Raw genomic sequence first — 21,360 nt, 5'->3', positions numbered from 1 at the left:
ATTCTTCATGGCCAAAATTGGGCTGTTCTTGGCAAAGAAATCAGAGCGGTGTGCCATTTCCTTCTCCAGCTTTTGCAAATAGGAGATTGCCTAGAATCACATACCTAGCTAGTGTCTGAGGCCAGATTTGAACTCGGGAATCCAAGTCTTCCTGATTCCAGATCCAGCATTCTACCCACAACGCCTAGAGTAGATAAGAGAGAATCTGGAGCATGGGTTCTTGATCTTTTGGGGGTCACTGATCATTTTAGCAGTTTTGGAATATCCATTTACAGATGCACAGAACAAAATGCATAGGATTGCGAAGGAAACCAATTGTATCAAAATATATGGAGCAGAAATATTGTATGAGGATCAACTGTGAAAGACTAAACTATTATCAGCAAAACAAGGTTCCAAGATAACCCTAAGGGATTCATGATAAAAAGTGCTTAACAGGCAAAGAATTCAGAATTGTTAAGAGTGTAATTGCAGAGCAGAGCATGCCACCTTCCCCTTTATTTCATTCTTGAGTTTTTATTGTGTGTGAGATATGTATCTTTTGTCCTGTCATGGGGAATATGGAAACATCTATTGCATGAAAGCACTGATATAACCTATACCAGACTATTTTTGCAGCCTTGAGGAGGGGGATAAAGAGAGTCAGAGAAGGAATCTGAGTTACAGAATATCAGACAACAATTATCAGAAATTATTTTTAGATGTAATTGAAAAAAAATGTTGAAAGTTAAAAAGAGCAAGGAAAAAAGAAATATAGTTACAGGAGGAATGTTAAATTGCCCAGTCCAGAGCACCAGGCTTGGAAACAAGAGGTCCTGGGTTCAAATATAGCCTCAGACAATTTCTAGCTGTCTGACCCTGGGCAAATCACTTAACCCAAATCATCTCCTACCACTCTTGTGTCTTGGAAGCAATACTTAGTATCTATTCTAAGAAGGAAGGTAAAAGTTGAATAAAAGAATAAATTTTAATAATTTAACAATATGCATAACTCAATGATAGAATAAAATAGAAAATTAATATAAAGTTTAAATATATTAAATGTAAAATAACATAAATATATGTTATATATGTGCTTTATATGATATGTAATATTTCTATTACTATAATAAATAAATTATAAACTATATAAAGATCATATATATTATATGAATGTAAATACATAATGTTATATACATACATAATATACAATTACAGGTAATATCTGTATAGCATGTAGTACAGTGCCTGGCACATAGCAGGTACAATATGAATAATTAAAAATAAAATAATTTAACCATTAATGACAAATATATAATATGAAATAAATATAACAAAATAGAAATAATTAAAACTAAAATAATTGAACAATGAATAATAAAAAAAGGTTTGATAAAATAATAAAAAGAAATACAGTTACAAAATATTTTTAAAAATACATTCATGGACCTCAGGTTAAAAAAATTTGAGGAAAGAGGAAGAAAGAGAACAGCATAGCCTTTAAAGAGACCCAAGTGAATAGGCTGACGGGTAGATTCAAAAAGGAGAATGGTGAGCATATATAAGGGGGAACAGGGGGCAGCTGGGTAGCTCAGTGGATTGAGAGTCAGACCTAGAGACAGGAGGTCCTGGGTTCAAATTTGGCCTCAGACACTTCCCAGCTGTGTGACCCTGGGCAAATCACTTAACCCCCATTGCCTATCCCTTACCACTCTTCTGCCTTGGAACCAATATACAGTATTGATTCCAAGATGGAAGGTAAGGGTTTAAAAAAAGTGGTGGTAGTAGTGGTGGTGGTGGTGGTGGGAACAGTAGCCAGCAATATCAGAAATTGCAGGTGTTAAAATACAATAAGAACCAAGAAAAGACCATCCAGATTAGAGATCACTGGTTACCCCCAGAATGAGCAGTTTCAGTCAAATGAGGGAGTCAGAGGCTAAATCCAAGGGACTGAGAAACAAATGGAGCACATGAGATTGGACATTTCTTTCTGGGATTTTTTCGTGACAAGGAAAAGCATTTAGAAGAATAGGTTGAGGATATGGTGGGCTTTCTTAAGAAAGAAAGAAAATTAATCACATTTTTCAGGAAGCAGAGACAGGGCCAATAGATAGGCAGAGACTGAAAGGGAAAATGGCAGAGGGGAGTTCGTGAGGAGGTATGGAGCAAATTCCCAGAGGAAATAAGGATCGAGGGCATAGGAAGGTGGGTGGGCCGTGTCAAGAAGAGTCATTTCTTTCTGGACTAATGTCCTGAAGGAATATGGAAAATGAGGGAAATTAGAAGAGATGCCTTTGATTTTTTTTGCCCTAAAGTCCTAAATCTAAAAGATAGCTATTAGGTGCTTGAGGTAAGAAAAAATTTAGAGAATTGCTAGAGGAATGTGATGATGAGACATCATTTGAGATTAGATAATGAGAATTTATAATGATGTTGCCAAGCAACGTGGTATTAGGAACCTAGAAGACTGATGTTTACAGATAATCTCAACTGAATTTGTTTATAAAGCTCCGTTTGGTGAATATACATCTGATGCCTGTTGTGTGGAGTAAAGAGATGAATAAGACGGAGTCCCTGCTCTCAAAGATCTTACAGTCCTGTAGGAAAAAAAAAAAGACTTGTGTGATAAATACTAAAATACATTTCAGAAAGAGGCAAGGTCCTTGAGAGAGATGGGCCAGCAGAAAAAGGTTTCAGAGTAGATTGGGGCCAACAGAGAAGAGGACCTGCTGATTTCTAGCATACAGCCAGCCCACCCCTTAATTGTTGCCCACTGAATCCAAAGTGAGACTTGGTCCAAAGACTTTTAGCAAAAACAAAACAAAACAAAAAAACCCTAATTATGAAGCTCAGGATATAGAGACTGTTTTAATAAAATTAGGACTCTGATCCTTAGATTTTAATAGTTTATTACAATTAGAATTATTAGAATTCGAATTTAATAAAGTTTATTAGAATTATTTATTAGAATTAGAAGAGACAGAGATAGAGGGAAAAAAGAAGCCTAATCTAGCTTCTCATGTGGCTTTTCCAGAGGCACTCCCAGCATGGAAGTTCCTTGGCAGAACACCAGAGACTGAGAGTGAAAACTTCCTGCTTAAGGACCAGAGTCCTAATTTTATTAAAACAAGGCCCAGGCCTAGAGTTGGAGAACCTCAGTTCAAATCCACCCTCAGACACTTCTAGCTGTGTGCCCTGTGCAAACCACTGAACCCCAATTGCCTAGGCCTTCCTGCTCTTCTGTCTTGGAACAGATGCTTGTATTAATTCCAAAGCAGAAGGTAAGGATTTAAAAACCCTAATTAGTTAACACGCATGAACTCCTAGATCATTAGTACCTAACTACCCACAGGATTGCCAATACTTTCCTGTGTTGTGGCTGTAGTTTTTTTTAGAGCAGTTAATAATTGTAATTAATTGAATAATTCAGCTTGGCCAAAAAAAAAAAAGTGGGGGGAGATGTCTCACCCTGTGGTCACTACTCAAAAATTGTTTTTAGTTTCCCTTCACTAAGAAGTTTGAACTTTATTTGGTGGGTAGGTGGGCGGAAAGTCTTTGGTCTAGGGAGAGATAAAATCAGAGCCTTCCCCAGACAGGGACTGAGCAGGCCAGGGCTGGTAGTTCTGCTAGCCAAGGGCTGTTTGGTAAGCCCTCCCTCTCAGCCTGTGCATTTCAGCACAGAGGGAGAAAGGGGGAAATAAAAATCGTTAGGTACCTGCTATGTGCCAGGCACTGTGCTATGTGTCATGCAGATATTTTAGTGGATACTCTCAGCAATCTTTTCAAATGGCTACTGTGGGAGTGTGTGTGTTCTCGTTAATCTTTTTTTAGTGTACATGAAAAGCTTTTCATCTGTCAAATCTTATTTTTGAACTCTGAATTCTCTGAACATCTACAATTCTTCCACATTTGATATTTCTTGCTGCTTATGTTGTTGTTGTTTGGAAGGTGGGTAGGGAGAAGAACATACCTTAGCTCTATCTTTAATTATGAAGATCTGTTTATATTTCAAGTATTTGTGTGTGAAAACACCCTAGATTTAATTTATTTTAATCCTCCCTTCACTCTGTAGTTTTGCCATGGATAAGTAATTTAATGACTACCAAATAATGCATAGAGCATGGTAGCAAAGCTTTATAGGATTACTGTGATAAGAGGCTTGCCAACATTTCCATTAAAAACTTCTCTTTCAAGAGTTTTTAATTTTGTAGTAAAATTTCCCTTCAGATTGAAACATGACCTTTCAAGGCTTATTTAAGAACTAATGGAGGTAATATTAAATTGCACAGATCTCCTAAGTTTCACATTATGAAACTCACTTGTGTCCCCTCTAGAAAATGAAAAATGTTACTTTTCATTCCGGCTTTCTGTGTTCCCTTTATCTTAGTAACCCTAATTGTAGATTATGTGACCTGGGACCAACCCAGAGCTGGAATGAAAGTTCTGAGCAGGTCATAATTTGACTGTTGATTGAAAACATTTTTCCTCTTAAACTTCAAACTACATTTTCACTGGAATTTATCCATTCTGAAGAGATGAACTCAATTACCTTGCTATATTTGTGGTTCTTTCAAATTAAACTTAGTATTAAAATATTAGGAAACAAATCATCTGTTCTGGCAAAAACTGAATTTCTTTTTACGACTTAAACCCCTTTATTTATGTAGGAAGTGTCTAATCTTGAATGGGAGTCTTGTTTTCTAGAACATAGTATTCTTGTTATCTTTTAAAGAATTTCTTTGGAATCTCTCAGTACAGTGTTTGGAAGTTTCAAAAGATAATATATTTTAGAATAAAAATGCCAGAGCAGCAACATCTCTCCATTCTTATTCCAGGTCATGAGATTGTGGGGCACACAAGGCTTTCTTAATAATCCATGCAAACGGAATGTGGTTGCTCTGTTAGCACCCCCTGAATTACCAAATGATAAAACTAGGACTCCTTAGAAATTTGGCATAGGTTGGTTGAAAAAGACTTTGGACTTGCCAGTCCACCACCACCATTTTCTATTTCATCATGTGATTAAGTCACTTTACCTCATCCGTAAAATGAGGATATTTTCAGTTCCTACTTCAAGTATTAACTGATATCCCCTGGGTCACACAACTTGGAGAGTATCTGAGGCTGGATTTGAACTTGGGTCTTCCTTACTCTAGCTTGAATGCTCTTTCCTTTGTATACTAGCTGCTTAAAAGTAAGCTCCTGATGAGCAGGAACTGTTTTCTTTCTTTTTCTTTTTAACTTTTTTTTCCTTTTTTTAAATTTTCTAGCCCCTAGTGCTTAGCACAGTACCTTGAAAAAGATTGCTCACAGTATCCTGGGGAGTATCTTTGATGACAAAGCAGCATTTCTTGAGCCCTCAACAACAAAAGAATAGTCTTCCATCCATCCAAAGATCTCCAGAACAATAATTTCAAAACAACTGAAGTTTAACTATGAGGAGAAACATTTTGATAGTTGGAGAAATCAAATGGAAGAAGAGTCTTTCAGGAATGAGAAGAATTTAATAGAGTAGAACCTCAAAGATCACTTTCAGTGTCAAACTCGAGGAAAAATGGGGACCACTGATCTCTACATAAAATTCCCCACAGGCCATATATTGACTTAATTTTAAAATGTGATATTATGTACATTATTATATTTTAAATATAGTTTATATATATTTCCCATTTACATTTTAGCCTGGTTTAGGCTTCATGTTTGACACTTCTGATCTAGACCTTTCATTTGAAAATAAGGAATCTGAGCCCCAGAGAGGTAATAAGAAGCAAAGCTGATTATAATAACCCAAAAGGGCACCTCCCCATCACCTCCCAATTCTTTGCAGAGGTGCGGACTATCTATGATTGTGGAGCATTGAACTTTTTTCTCTATGTATGTGTTTTGCTAAACTGTTCTCTTGTTGTTGTGGCTTTATTCATTGTTATAATGGATACATTGAAAAATGAGGTCATGTAAATACAAAAATACCTGCCCCTCATTTTTTTTAAAGAAAAAAAGCCAAGATTCTAACTCAGCCCTTTTACTTCCGGTCTATTGCTCTCCCTATTGAAACATGCAACTATATGTCTTTGAAGCAAGGGACTGTGTATAAAATTTTGTAGGATATTGTAAGTTTTTACTAATTTAATAAATTATAAATGTTCCTGTATATCTTTTGTTTTTCTGTACAGAAGTCTTATCAGCTATTATTAGTGTCCTCTTGGTCTATATACTTATGGGATTCCTCTTATATGAAGCAGTGCAAAGAACCATCCATATGAACTATGAAATTAATGGAGATATAATGCTCATAACTGCAGCCATTGGAGTTGCAGTTAATGTAATGTAAGTTATATTTACCTTTTTTCCTGTTAAATATTTTAATACTATACATCTTAAAATTTAGAAATGCACAGTATCTGCTTGAATATTTAATTTTAAAATTTGCTTATCACATATTAACATGCTAAAGAAATGATAATAAAAATATTACAGAATCTCAGTTCTTCTCTAGTGTTGATTCAGGTGTAAACATGTTTGACTAAACCAAAAGAATCAAGAGAGAGTTAAAATGTTCACACTGAAGGTGAAATAATCAGCAAAGTCAGAATAAAAGTGACTGTATAAAAACAATTTTGAATAGATCCCACCTTCTGAAAGCTTATTTTTAATCAGTTTCTGTCATTATATGTTTTTTCAACCCAATCTATAACATGAAATAACCTATGAAAGTTTATAAATCCCAAAGTGTCTAATATTGGAAGACTCATAGATGAGTTAAACAAGAAATTGAATTTGCTTACTTCCTTGCTGTCCCCTTGTATCCTTCTACCCTTTCTCCTCCTTACTTTTCTCCTTCATCTACCATCTGGAAAAGTACTTTTTTTTTCTTTAAAAGAAAAAGGTGTCTACATTTTAAAATAAACATTGATGTTCTCTTTTGACCAGAATAAAAGATTGCTGGTCCCATCTTTACTCCTTACTACCCTGTCTTTTTGGTTTGTCATCCATATTCCATATGTTTTGCAGAATGTCTCATCACAGGCAGGGACAGGAGTGAGTGGAGAGGCCATAGAATGTGCCAGGTAGAATGTTTCTTTAAGAAACAAACAAATTCTTAGTTGGAATATGTTAAACTCACCAGTTTTGAATCATTGTATAAAAATACTGAAGGTGTTCATGTGACATTGATGTTTTTTGTGTCCCCTTAATGGAGACTAGTAATAAAAGTTTGCCTTTTTTTTTTCCTCTTTGACTGGGAAAATAATGATATTTTCTTTTTTTAAAAAAACAGAATGGGATTTCTGTTGAATCAGTCTGGTCACCATCACTCCCATTCCCACTCCCCTCCGCCAAACTCTCCTACCACAGGTCCTGGGCATGGACACGGGCACAACCAAGGAAATGATAGCCTTGCAGTGAGGGCAGCCTTTGTTCATGCCCTGGGAGATTTGGTGCAAAGTATCGGGGTGCTGGTAGCTGCTTACATCATTCGATTCAAGGTAACCTGGTGGGCTTATTTTTATATTTAAATGTTTACATAATAAATAAAATTAAAATAAATTATTTTTACATTAAAAATTTTCACATCATTGTTAAACTGTATGCTGTTTTGCCATTGAATATGGTATTAAGTTCCCCAGATTTGAATAAAGATAAACATTTTCACCCCACAGGGGTACACATTTTTCAGTGGTGCCAAATGAGATTTGGAAAATTAGGTGTAAGTCATTAAAAGACTTTTAAGCTTAGAAAAAAAATTAAAATGAACAGGATCATTCAGTTGGGGAAAGAAAAGCAATGTGGGGGATTGGCACCAAAAGCCAGTAATTTTCTTCAAGTGAGATATAGAACACACGAGCCCCGATGCCCAAGTCTAATCATAACACTCCCAGCCACCTTCAGTGGCTTCCCCTGTTGCTCCCATCTAAAACACAGTTTTCTTAGCCCAGCACTTAAGATTTTTACTGTTTGCTCAAACTACTTTATTGGCCTCTTTTCTGAGTGTAGACATCCCCTACATAAGGTTTTCTTTCTCAAGCAATGTAATTCCCAAAGAATGTCCACAGCATATTATTACCAAACCCTCAGGGTAGAGTTGTTTAACTTTTATGTACTATAGTTTGACAGATTATCCCCTAAAATATTGTTTTGGTGGAATTAACCACCGGCTAGTTTTGTTTTTGTTTTTTTTTTGTCCTTTTTGTCTTAGTATCAGTTCTAAGGCAGAAGAGCAGGAGTAGGTTAAGAAGGAGTAGGCAGTTGGGGTTAAGTGATTTGTCCAAAATCCCCTAGCTAGGAGATGTCTGAGTCCAGTTTGCACCCAGGTCCTCCTGCTCTATCCACTGCGCTGCCTGGCTGCCCATGAAATATTGTTTTGTTCAACATTTTCTAGAAACCAGTTAACACTGCTAAATGGATTATGCCTGTATTCTCTTTTATACACTCTACTCCCTGAGCTGTTGGCCATTCACACCTTGGTGTCTTTACCCATAAAGCAATGGCTAAAAGAATTCAGATTCAGTTTATCATGATTCCTCTGTGATGTCTGAAAGAGAATGAAGAAATTATTGCAGAATTTGAGTTTGTTTGGGAAAGGGGAATAGGAGTTGGGAGGATCTGGACCATGATTTCATTGGAATTGAGGCCTCCAAGTGAAAAAATTCCTTCTACCAACACAGATTGACAGCTGTTCTTTTAATGTATGATCTTAGAGAATTTTTTGCCCAAGGCACTGAGTCATTAAGTGAATTAATTGCCCAGGATCACATAAAGAAGCAGGACTTGAACTTAGGGCTTGCTGTTCATGACACCATCCTGCCTCTTAGTATTTCATTTGATAAAAGTAAAGTATATGGCTAATGGTGAACAACTGTTCTCCGATACCATCATGAGAAGTAAAAGAAAATGAACTTAAATATCATCTGAGGAAGCTTTTAATTTGATTTGTTGTTAGATTCTGAAACTTGTTACTAAGGGTAGAGCAGACAATGTCCTTATTTGGAAATCTATCTTAAGTAGATTTTATTATTACTCTGTAAACACCTGTGATTTTTTTTTCCTGGAGTATTTTAAATGCTGCATTGCTCAAGGTATCAGCACTGAGTGACCTCAAATTTCTTCTCAACTTGTATATTTTTATATTTTCTCATAGCCTCATGTTTGTGTACAAAGTGGGAAAACATTTTCCTTTTAAAAAAAGGTGTCTCTACATTTTAAAATAGATTTTGATATTTTCTTGCAGCCAGAATACAAGATCGCTGATCCCATCTGCACTTACATATTCTCCCTCCTTGTGGCTTTCACAACATTTCGAATCATTTGGGACACAATAGTAATTATACTGGAAGGTAAGATCTGTGTCGAGCTCCTTCTTTCATGTGTTTGTCATTTGTTATTCTGGGGCCCTTCTCAAGGACAGGGAGGGACCCCAACATTCTTTCTTTGATAATGATAGGAAGATCTGTTTGGGAACCTTTTGCACATCTAGGGAGAATGCTATTCTTCAGATGCCAGGAGAACCAAATCTAAGTTACCTAACAGTTGTCGTTTTTCAGTTGTGTCTGACTCTTCATGACCCAATTTGGGATTTTATTGGCAGAAATACTGGAATAGTTTGTTATTTCCTTCTCCAGCCCGTTTGACAGATGAGGAAACTGAGGCAAACAGGGTGAAGTGACTTGCCCAGGTTCACACAGCTAGGAAGTGTTTTGAGGCCAGTTCATAACTCAGCAAGAGTCTTCCTGCCTCCAGGTTTGGTACTGTATTCACTGCATCACCTAGCTGCCCCTCTGTACATTGGAGACTGTAGGATTTGAAGATAAATCCTGCCTCTGACGAACAGTGGGTACCTCCGTGACCTGGGACAAGTCAGGTAACCACTGTCATCCTCAAGTTTCCTCATCTCTAATCAACTAGCTTCAGAGGTCACTTCCACCTCGAGATGCAGGCTCTGACAAGCTCTGACAATTATAGGTGTGAGAAGACAGTATAAACACCAATAAATTCCCAGATTATCATATGGTCAGCCATGGTAACTCCATTCTAAGAGGCCTGAGGCAAGAAGTTATTTCTGAATAATTCAAGGACTATGGGTGACATCCATGCTTTAGACCCAAAGTAAATATTGGGTCTTTGAATCCAGAAACTTTGGCAGAGGACCTCCATTTCATTTCTGAATGAAATAATTGTACCTATAACATCAGCCAGAGGAATATAAACAACGAACATCTTAGCAAATTTAATTCACTTCTCAAAAATTTTGAGAATCTGTGGCAAATGCCAAGATATTTCCAACCCACTCATAACCCTTCAAGGTTAAAAAGAAATAATTAAAGGCATTTATTGAGAGATCATTTAGGAACCCCCCTCTGGCAAGAGAGGGGGAGAAAGCTTATGGAACTCCATTTATCAAGGCTTAAGCAGAAGCTAAAAATCTGAAACTGCCACTAGAGAAAGATGCACCCAGAACAAAACTTGGTTGTAGCAGATCAGCTCAAATGCGCTAACAGCATTCCCAAAGAAAACAAAAGATGATGTTAGCTGTGATGATTGTGGTGATAATGATGATGATGATGATGATGATGATGATGATGATGATGATGATGATGATGATGATGATGATGATGATAATAAAGAGCTAGAATTTATATTACACTTTTAAGATTTGCAATGTCCTGTGCAGATCTCATCTCATTTGGTCTCCACAGCAACTCTAGTTGCTATTATTATCCCCATTTTACATGTCAGGAAACTGAATCTTTAAAAAGTTAAGTAATTTTCCCAGGGTCACACAGCTAGGAAGCATCTGAGGCTAAATTTGAACCCAGGACTTCCCCTCTAGGTCTGACTTTTTTCTACTGAGCCACCCAGCTGCTGGAAGGAGCTTACTACATTCTAATGGAGACAACATTAACATTTGGAGGCAAATCTGGAATACACAGAAAGTAGATACCAAGTAGGCTTAGAAGAGGATCCTCAAGGCAGAGACAATAGGTGGCATGTGCCAGACAGGTCCAACCACCACTACCAACTCGATGGCCATAGTCTGATGAGGAGGATGGTCCAGAACCTGAGCCCAAGAGCCCTGGGAAGAGGGACATTCAAGAAGAGCCATTTCTACCCGCCTTGCTGCTATATCGCCATGAGACCTTTCCCTGTGATTTACAGCCGAAACCTTCCCTCTCTGGTTGTCCCCCCACTAGAATGTGAGCTCCCTGAGGACAGGGAGGGACTTTTCTGTTTGTGTTCCCAGCTCTTAGTGCAGTGCCTTGGTGCAAGGGATTAATAAACAGCTTTGTTTGTTCTGGGAGGCGCCCCTGGAACAAGGGGGGACCTGGGGAGCTAGTCCTGATGCTAGTCTTGAAGATCAGGGATTCCAAGAAGAGAGAAAGGAGAGAGAACAGCTAAGGCGCAGGGGACAGCTGAGGAAACCTGCAAGACTCCAGAACTTCACTTAAAAGTAAAAAGAGAAATGTATTCATTTAGGAGGCCATGTTGAATCTGGCCAGGAGGATAGCATAGATGGAAGGCCGCCTCCCAGAGGACGTCACCTCTGGGGTCTCCAGAGGATGTGCACTTAGGCACCAGGCCGGGTTGTCAGCCTGAAGACATAGGGTTGCCCCTCCCAGTTTAGGGACGGATGGATATCTTACAAGCCCACGGGATCAAGGCGTCACCTGGATGTGTATCTCTATGTCCATCTCAAATCTAAAGGAATTTTCCTGCTTACAGTTTGGCTCTGTTTGGGACCCTCTGAGTTTGGGCGTGGGTGGCTCTTTGGAGTTGGAGTGGTGCAAAAGGGGGGGGGGGTTGGGAGAGAGGGAGGGACCGGCCCCAGGCAGACTCACTGAAGAAGCCCTCCTTCCAGACAGAAAGGCTGCAGAGCCTGTAGGTAGCACATGTGAGGCAGGGGATAAACTGGCGGAGGAGAAAACCCAGAACCATCCGGAAGACAATGGCCAGGATCGCCAAGTGCCGCAGCGATGGTCCTGGAGCTCATGAAAGAGGCCGAAGCTCTGCTGCGGAGGCTGGCCAAGAACCAGTGTAGAGACCTGGGATCTGGCTGCCCCGATACCACCTCCTCTCATGGAGGGGAAGCCATAGCTGGAGTGAATGAGAACTTCTGGCTGCACCCACCTCAAGGGTTCTCCATGAAATGTCACCACCAGCCATCTCCAAAAGGCCCTTCTGTCTGGTAACCCAAACTCAGCACTTCCAAAACTGCACCGTTCCCTCTTCTCCAGAGCATTCTTGCCCTCTTCCGATCTCTGTCACTCAGGTGCACCGCCATCTTGCCCATCCCCCAGGTGTGGACCTTGGCATTGTCTTGGACTCTTCTAAGCAGCAGATCCCAGAGAAGCTGCCAAACCATATCCATTTCTCTCCACCATGTTTCTCCAATACACCGTCTTTCATCTCCTCCCTGCTCCTCTTGCCTGGACTCCTGCTGGCATGGGCCATGTACCCCCCAAACAATAAAAGTGTTTTAGGCCGGGCTGTAAGCAGGAAAATTCTATAAGTATTGATTCTAAATTGGAAAGAAAGGGTTTTAAAGAAACTTAACTTTTTAAATTAAAAAATAAATGCTACCCACATTTTCTGAAAGCCGGTGTCTGTCCATTTTCATTCTTATATCTGTGGTTTTTTCTTCCTAATCTTTCTTGGTCTTTTAGTAGTTTCTGTTTGGGGAACTTTTTGTTTTAAGACATATTTGTAGCTTTGCTGTTTTACATCCTTGCTTTACAGTTAGAAAAATTAAGCATTCTTGCAAGCATTTATTTGAGAGACTGTGTGTGTGTGATCTACTAGGACCATTTTTTTCCCCTCATAAACTAACTGCTTATAAAACATTCTGAATTTGTAGGGGTGCCAAGTCATTTGAATGTAGACTTTATCAAAGAAGCTTTGATGAAAATAGAAGATGTTCATTCAGTAGAAGATATAAATCTTTGGTCTCTCACTTCAGGAAAAACTACTGCCATTGTTCACTTACAGCTAGGTAAGTTGCTCCCCCAATGTCAGGAGGCATTTGTAATCCTTTGTCTCTAATTGGATAACATATGACTTTGTCAGTGAATGAATTTTTTTAAAAACCTTATCTTCTGTTTTAGAGTGGACACTAAGCATTTGTTCCAAGTTCCAAGAAATTCCAAGGTAGAAGAGCAGTAAGAGCTAGGCAACTGGGGCTAAGTGACTTGCCCAGGGTCACACAGCTAGGAAGTGTCTGAGACCAGGTTTGAACACAGAATCTCCCATCTCCAGGCCTGGCTCTCCGTCCACTGAGCCACCCAGCTGCCCCTCAACTAGCATGCATTCGTTCATTTATTGATTGATTGATTGATTGATTGATTAATTTATTTATTTGCACCTGCTGTGTACCAGGTACTGTACTGAGCTCCTAGTTTAACAGGGGAGATGACATAAGCAACTGGGGACAGCTCAGTAGGGATAAGGATGGGGGTGGAGCAAGGCTTTTGGTAGATGGAGTGAAGTATTTCATTTTTAAAGAACACTTGGTGCAGGCCAAGGTAACAAGAAACATTACTGTTTTTAATCTGAAGTTGAAAATAAATATATAATAATATAAAATAAACATATCTTAGATACTTTGCCCTGGTTTTCTATATCATCGAAGCTAATCTTCTCAGTTTTAGATTTTCAAATAATGGTTATACATTAAAACTAGATATAGGTTAGAAAAGGAGGAGAAAACTAATGAGGAAATGTGCTTCCTGCCTCCTGACAATGAGGTGAAGAGGTCCAGATTGAGACAAATTTTCAGTTATAGTTATAATTTCTGTTATTTCTTTTCCTCCCTCTCTTCCTTTCTTCCTTTTTTTTTTTGACTTAACTGCATATTTGATGCAAGGATTTTGTTTTTTAGTCTCAGGATGGGGATAGTGATAGAGGTCACCACAATGAAGAAGAGAGGGCTGGGTTTTTTTAAGGGTCATGGAGGCACTTATTTAAATGCACAAAAGAAAACAGAAGGAATGTCATTAAGAAACAGGTCCAGGGCAGCTGGGTAGCTCAGTGGATTGAGAGCTAGGCCTAGAGATGGGAGGTCCTGTGTTAAAAATTGGCCTCAGACACTTCCTAGCTGTATGATCCTGGGCAAGTCACTTAATCCCCATGGCCTAGGCCTTACCACTCTTCTGCCTTGGAGCCAATACACAGCATTGATTCCAAGACAGAAAGTAAAGGTTTAAAAGAAAAAAAAAAGGGTCAACTTTCAGAGCATTGGAATTTGTTGTATATTAGAAGGGCAGAAGCCAGATATAAGTGGTACAGGTTTTTAGCTTCACATATCATCCTTTTTTTGGTCCTGTTTTGTATCTGGAAATGCTTGTCTTATTTAGCATTAGATTCAGAATATAAATACATTTATTAATTGGGGGGGAACCTCAAGATTCTCAAATTTAAATTATTTCTATGGTGGAATTTTGCAATTTCAGCATATTATCTACTGGCAGGAAAAGTACTCCTATCTGTGAGATCTGAGATTTTATATCTTATATGAAATGAAGTTTGAAAGATGAAGTGATTCTAGATCTCTGCTTATTTGAATATAGTCTCTCCTGCCTAGATTAATTTAAAAACTATTTGATCTTCACAACAACCCTAGGAGGTAGGTGCAGCCTTTATTCCCATTTTGCTGATGAGAAAACTTGAGGCAGACAGATGAAGTGACTTGCCCAGAGTTCCCCAGATGGTGTCTGAGGCATCATTCAAAACAGGGGGCTTCCTCCCTCTGAGTCCAGCCCCTCTTATCTGCTATGACATACAATTCTAAAACACAATGGTAAGGATGGAAAACAAAGAACGTAAATCAAATGTCTTTGTAGATGTGGCTCAAAATAGGAGTAAGAGGACTAATAATGATATAAACACACAAATCATGTATATGTGTATAAGATACCTAGATATACACATATAGGATGCTGTTACTAAGTATATAGTATAAATATTTTAATATAGTATGTTATATAACAATATATTATGTGGGATATACTATATAACCATAATATATAGGATATATTTATATAGGTTATATTATATAATCATAATATATAGGCTATAATATTTATATAGAATATTGCTGTAATATATAACATATGTGATATTTATATATATGATGTGTAATATACATTAGACTATATTATACAGTGATAATCTATTTAAATACTAAATATTTTAATATGTTCAATAAACTGTATATGCCATACTAGTTTTACTATTATTACTATTTTTATTGGTTTTGCTATTATCCTGTTTACAAAGCGCTTTCCTCCCAGAAAGCAAGGGTGTACCATGTTCGTCTAATGTGTGATGCTTGTTCATTCCTTCATGTGTAGCTGATGGTCTCTGAGCGATGCCAACAATGTTTTCCTTTCTTGCTATTGTAGCACCTGGCAGTTCATCCGAATGGGAGGAAGTGCAGTCCAAAGCGAGGCACTTACTGATAAACACTTTTGGGATCTATAAATGCTCTGTCCAGCTTCAGAGTTACCGGCGAGCAGCGAATAAAACCTGCGGGGGTTGCCGTAGTGCCAGTGCCTAATACCACGCTTTGGAAAGTACAGCCTTATTTATCGTGCAAACACTAGAGAAGAGCAATAAGTGACCGTATGAATGAGTGACTGGGATCCCTGACCGCTCAGCCCGTATCCAGAAGGAACCCCCCAACCACAAGGACTCCATCGAAGGCCTTTAGGAGAGCTTTGACTGTGTGTAGCCTGGGAGAAGTCAACGTTAAATGATCGTTTTACTATGATTTACAGACGAGGATGTTACCAAAATATTGTTTACAGAATGAGATGTGACTCTGCAGATACCTCATAGACAAAGCTTAACGATTCCCTTTGTTAACTGTATTGTGTAGGTTGTGTAGGTTTTAAAAGAAGAATCCAGAATTTGGTACTTGTATTTTTTTTAAAAGAATCTTTTAAAAGCCAAACCATATTGAGCATCAAATAAGGTTAAAGCACTGAATTGTTAAAATTATGTTGGCTCAGTGGGATGAGTTGGGGTCACTTAAAAAAAATCCTTAAGTTTTTAGGAAGTTCTGGAAAATATCAAGAAATAGAAGCAAATGTGTATTCCCAAGTGTTTCATAAATGTTTTTCTTTATAAATAATTCATAATGTCATTGGTCTGTTTCTGCCTTATAACTTTATTTTTTCCAGATGTTACCAATAGGACTTTGAGTCTCTAGGCATACTACATAATTATTTGTCATCCTTTAAAGCAGAACCAAACACACTCTTAATATGATTTGTTGATCATTATTATTATTAAGATCATTTAGGAAACATTTCCACTGTTATCTTGCATTAGGGAAACTATAATTTTAAACCATGATCATTTAATTTAAAGTAAAGGACAGGAGGAAATTTTCAGCACCTAGACTAACTAGACTATTTCGTTATTAAAGTTCATTAAATTTGACCGAAGGTAAAAACTGAGCCAGCAATTCACTGCCCCCTTTTAAGACCCTTTCATTCTATACGTCCCCATTTGTTTTGTTCTACCTACTTTAAATGTGGGTTAAGCATATAACGGGTTTAATGGCCTTTTCAAAATAACACAATGAGGCTATGCTTTGCACATCTACCTACACGCATTAATAACCACATTCTCCCAGAAGCGGAGTCTACCTTTTGTGATATGGGCCAGTAAGTTAAAAATCAGGAATTCTCCATGGTACATAAATGCCTTGAAAATGTGTTCTGGTATAGCCACGGCAAAAGTGCCAAAATGAATGCTGTGGAGAGATTCTTTGTGAAGAAAGATCACGGCCAAGTTGCAAGTTCTTGGAAGCACTTGGGCGATAGTGGCACTCAGACTTGAGTGAGCAAAAAAAAAAAGAGCATTTGAAGAATATGAAACTAAAGGCAATTCCACCTAGGGATTGGGGACCACAATCTTAAGGGGGGAAAATGAAAGAGAAAAAGGTTATTGTTTGCTAAGAACTCACGAGGAAATTTGGCTCATCTATGAAGTGTGTTAGGATTTGGTGTAGGAACAATTGAGGATGACCAAGCTTCTAGCTCCAGGAAGGAAACAAGAAAGGAAATAATCCTATTTTGAGTGCCTGCTCTGGTCCAGGTAGAGTGTGCTCAGCAGCTAGCTTTCTGAGATTCCACATCAGAAAATTCCAGTTTCATTTAGAAGCAGTGCTGTGTTCTCCTCTCAGGGTACTTGGTTCTAATGTAATCAACTCCTAGAAAAGTTACAAAGATTAGATTAGAAAAGTCATTGTATCTTCCTAACTAGTACCTCATTTTCAAACTCCAGATTCCAAAATGAGCTTCAAGGGATGAGCATTTCAGAATGGGAAGCCTTTTAACAGAAATGAACCAGACGGCACAAAGGGAAGGTATCCCCGCATGTAGGAGGCAGATGGTGGTAGCCAGAATGTATTTGAATGGATGGTCATACGCTACAGGGGCTAAGGTGTACCCTGCTGTGTGGTGGAAAGAATGCACTGACTTTTTTGGTAAAATGTGGTGGCATCCTCTGTCCCACCTAAGTTGCTTGTACTGTTTTTAGTCTTCCTTTTAACCTAATTTAGGAGTATCTGTCTTTTTATAATAAATTTGCTCCTGAAAGAGGTGTATATATATAAATGGACTTAGAAAATACATGAAGGGTCTTGCTATATAAAAGAATCCTATTGTGAATCTTTTTTGTAAAATTGACTTCATTTTGTAAATCTGAATCTTGATATTGCCTAAATCAGAGCACACCTAAACCCTTCCGTAACCAGTTTTTGCCTACGAAGACAATTCATTTTATTATTAATTCATGCCATAGGACTTGGAAGTTGGTGAGATGACTTTCTGTAATCTAGAAAAGCTTGCTTTAAAAAAGTAAATTAATGACTTTATCTAAGGTACGCAATGCCAACTGACATCTGATAGAATAGTGGGTTAAATCAGACCGGTTCTTATTGCTTTGGAAAAGTGTCTTAAGGTGGATCCACACAGTGTTGATAAAATTGCCCTAGAGAGGGGCAGCTGGGTGGCTCAGTGGATAGAGAGCCAGACCTGGGGATGGAAGGATGTAGGTTCAAATCTGGCCTCAGATACTTCCCAGCTGTGTGACTGGGCAATTCACTGAATCCACACTATCTAATCCTTAACTTCTTTTATGCCTTGGAACCAGTACTTAGTATTGATTCTAAGATGGAAGGTAAGATTAAAAAAAAAAAAGATGGCCCTAGATATTACATACCCTAGGGTTTGGAGGTGTTAATGAACTTAATTTGTAGTTCAGAGAAGGCCTAGTGTTTTGAGTAAGATATTCCTGGTTTTGCTAATGACATGGCCATAAGATGGAGATATGTTTGAAGCATCTTTCATTTTGTCTTCAGAACTACATATTCTTTGTAGAATTGCATATAGGATTGTTTCTTTGCCACATCATTGAATTGACTTTTCCATTCTTACTTTTCTTTGGACCTTCCACAGCCAAGTCTCACCTTTAAGCTTTCCTGAAGGCTCTTACCTTCCACCAGGTCTAAAGTCTTCCATGATTTTTCCCCCCACGGGATAAACTTGGGAAAGATCGACGTTCTGTCCTGAGACAGTAGAGAATTGGAGAATTCTTGTCTTCCAGCCTTTCTTGTCTTCCAGCCTTACCACCACAATTAGAAACATTTCCAGGATAAGCAGACCCAGGTTCTGTCTAATATGTAGTTGGGATGGATGTGTGAAGAACATCATTTCATTCAGGGTTAACAAGATCTTTAGAGACAACCAGCTAACATGTTTATTTGGAAGACAAAACTGTCCCAATCTTTGTTATAATGTTATAATGATTTTCTAAACTATCCCCCCAATAATAAGCAGCAACATGGTATAATGGATAAGAGGCTGTTCTTAGAACCGAGAAAACCCTTAGTTCAAATCCCTCTTCTGACACATCTTAGTTACACAACTGTGGCAAATCAAACTTCCCCTCTTCCCAGGCAGTTCTCTAAAACAACAATCTACCGCCGAGTCCATAAATAAGTTTTCCACCATAGGAGGTCTTTAGTGTCATGAAATAGGTATGGATTTAAAAATTATTATGGAGAAAGTCCTTCCTGAAAAGCTTGAGCACTAGATGTGTTTGAGATATTAATGTTTTGAATTCAGCTTTTTGTTTTTAAAAGCCCTTTCCTTCTGTCTTAGAATCAATGTTGAGTGTTAATTCCTAGACAGAAGAGTGGCAAGGGTGAGGTCATTGGAACGAAGTGACTCACCTCGCCTCAAGTGAGTCAGTTTTGAACCCTGGACCTCCCATCTCTGGGCCTGGCTCTCTCTCCACCAAGCCATCCAGCTACCCCCTCAGCTCATTTTTGACATGCAAGACAATCAGACTGAGGGATGTGTGCCAATGATTAGCTATTGAATTGCATCCGACTGCCATTTTTAGTTATACCTGGCCAGAGGAAGCCCTTTGTATGGTAGCTGTGGGCTTTATCATGAGATCTTGCTTTTGGATTAATTAGGTCACAGAATTATAGAAAGAAGCAAAATCTGTGGTTTTCAGATTATATATCCGGCCCACTTCCTCTTAGACAAAATACCCCTCATTCCTATTGAAGATCTGCCTGGTGACGCCAGCCAGCCAACCTCTTACAGATCCCATTCTGTAAATATTTGTTGCCCTTTGCAAGAACTGGACATGTGAGCTCAAGAAAGGGTCATGGGTGTTTCTTCGTTAGAGTGCCTGTGTGGCAGGTATGTGGCAGGCCTTTAACCTGGCCAGTCTGAATTAGACGACTTTATTAAGTCAAGTTTTCCATAAGCTGCTCCAGATGTACAGTTAGGACCAATAAATCTGAGCTGTCTAGTTTTGATAAGATTGGTAATCATTCAAGAGAATTTCTCAGTTTCTGTAACAGTGTTAAGTTATTATATTTTAGTACATTTGGAATTTGTTGCAACACAAAATTAAAATATTTGTGTGGGGACCTTTGCAGGCAAGAGAGGTAAAGTTCATGCTTCAGTATATCATTAAATAAGCCATATCACAGTTTGGTGGAACTGTGTTTATACTTTTCCATGGACCCTTTCTGAAACTGGATATTTTGCACATAATAAATTATAGAAGGATTTATTCAAAACAGGGGTTTGTCCATGTAATTGGAGATCAAAGTATGGCATATATTTACTGTATTTGAAATTTTTAAACTGTAATTTCCTAGACATTTATTAAAAATAAACCATGTGGCAAAACAATTTTTCCTTTATTAAACAGAGCTTACAATCTCTTATAAAAACTAGAATTCTCTTGTCTTTATTCGTTAAAGCATTTTCATTCACATTAGATTTAATCATATTTTGGCAGCCTTTAAAGCCCTTTTTTATTAACATTTTTTTATTTGGTCAATTTAAAGCTCTTTTTAAGAAAAATCTGTCAACAGTATAACATATCAACTACAGTAATCTATGAATTTTGGGTGCCTTCTTGGGTATTTAGTAAGTAAGATTTATGTAAGATCCAAGATAGCTCTAATTTCATGTTACCACTGATTATGAATGAGTATGATTGCTCTGGACTTGTTTCTTCCTCTGTAGATCTAGAAACAGGCGATAACAGTGAGGGAAAAGCAGAGTATTCCCTTCCTGGCATGATTCAGAACTGGGTTCTAATAAATTTTTTTTAACCCTTTCCTTCTGACTTAGAATCAACACTACAGATTTGTTCCAATGCAGAAGAGCAGTAAGGATTAGGCCATGGGGTTTGAGTGACTTACCCAAGGTCACACAGCTAGAAAATGTCCACAGTCAGATTTGAACCTAGGACTTCCCTGTCTCCATTCCTGACTGAGCCACCTAGCTGCTCCTGGGGTTCTAATCATTTTAAGCACATATATGAAGCAAGTGTCAAAGAGTAGATTTAAATATTTGAGGGTTTTTTGAGCAAATTTAAGTACTGAGACTAAATCTGAGGGACAATTCTTTTCCCTTCTCTGAACTTGTAATGAGGTGGAAACATGATTTGAAGTTTGAGTACTACTGTTTATTGTTTATCAAAAGTCTGTTAGCCAAGCCAATATTTTGAATATTCATACTGAATGATTACTGAATTGTCGGGGAATTGTATGCATTTTAAAGTTTTCATTTATTATTTAATATGTTTCTCATTTTTTCCATTCTTTTTTAGTTCCAAATTTTCTTCTCACCTCTCCCTCCTCCCTGAGACAGCAAACAATCTGATAAAGATTTTACATGTGTAATCAGGTAAAATGTTTTTTTCCACATTAGTCATTTTGTAGAAGAGATCTTTAAAAAAGAAAAAAAGTAAAAAATAGTTATAGTTTAGTCTGCAGTCAAACTCCTTCAGTTCTGAGTCTTTGGGACTGTCTTGGATCATTGCATTGTCAAGAATAGCTCCGTCATTCGC

General features: G+C 38.0%; 1 protein-coding gene across 3 annotated transcripts in view; it reads left to right on the top strand.

Moving 5' to 3' along the window:
- SLC30A4 (solute carrier family 30 member 4) overlaps window positions 1-20,233 on the top strand; it is a 40,338-nt gene extending 20,105 nt beyond the window's left edge. For all 3 annotated transcript variants that reach the window (XM_007472499.2, XM_001367755.4, XM_056810393.1), the window contains exons 4-8: window positions 6,153-6,306; window positions 7,256-7,463; window positions 9,206-9,311; window positions 12,827-12,961; window positions 15,369-20,233. In XM_007472499.2, coding sequence (XP_007472561.2) covers window positions 6,153-6,306; window positions 7,256-7,463; window positions 9,206-9,311; window positions 12,827-12,961; window positions 15,369-15,523 — 758 coding nt within the window. In that variant the 3' untranslated portion in view covers window positions 15,524-20,233. The remainder of the gene's footprint in view (window positions 1-6,152; window positions 6,307-7,255; window positions 7,464-9,205; window positions 9,312-12,826; window positions 12,962-15,368) is intronic.
- Window positions 20,234-21,360: the final 1,127 nt, after the last annotated feature.

The sequence above is a fragment of the Monodelphis domestica genome, chromosome 1 (assembly GCF_027887165.1).
Source record: "Monodelphis domestica isolate mMonDom1 chromosome 1, mMonDom1.pri, whole genome shotgun sequence".
NCBI lineage: Eukaryota > Metazoa > Chordata > Mammalia > Didelphimorphia > Didelphidae > Monodelphis > Monodelphis domestica.
Note: the sequence above shows the minus strand (reverse complement) of the source record. Positions and strands in the feature narration are given on the sequence as shown.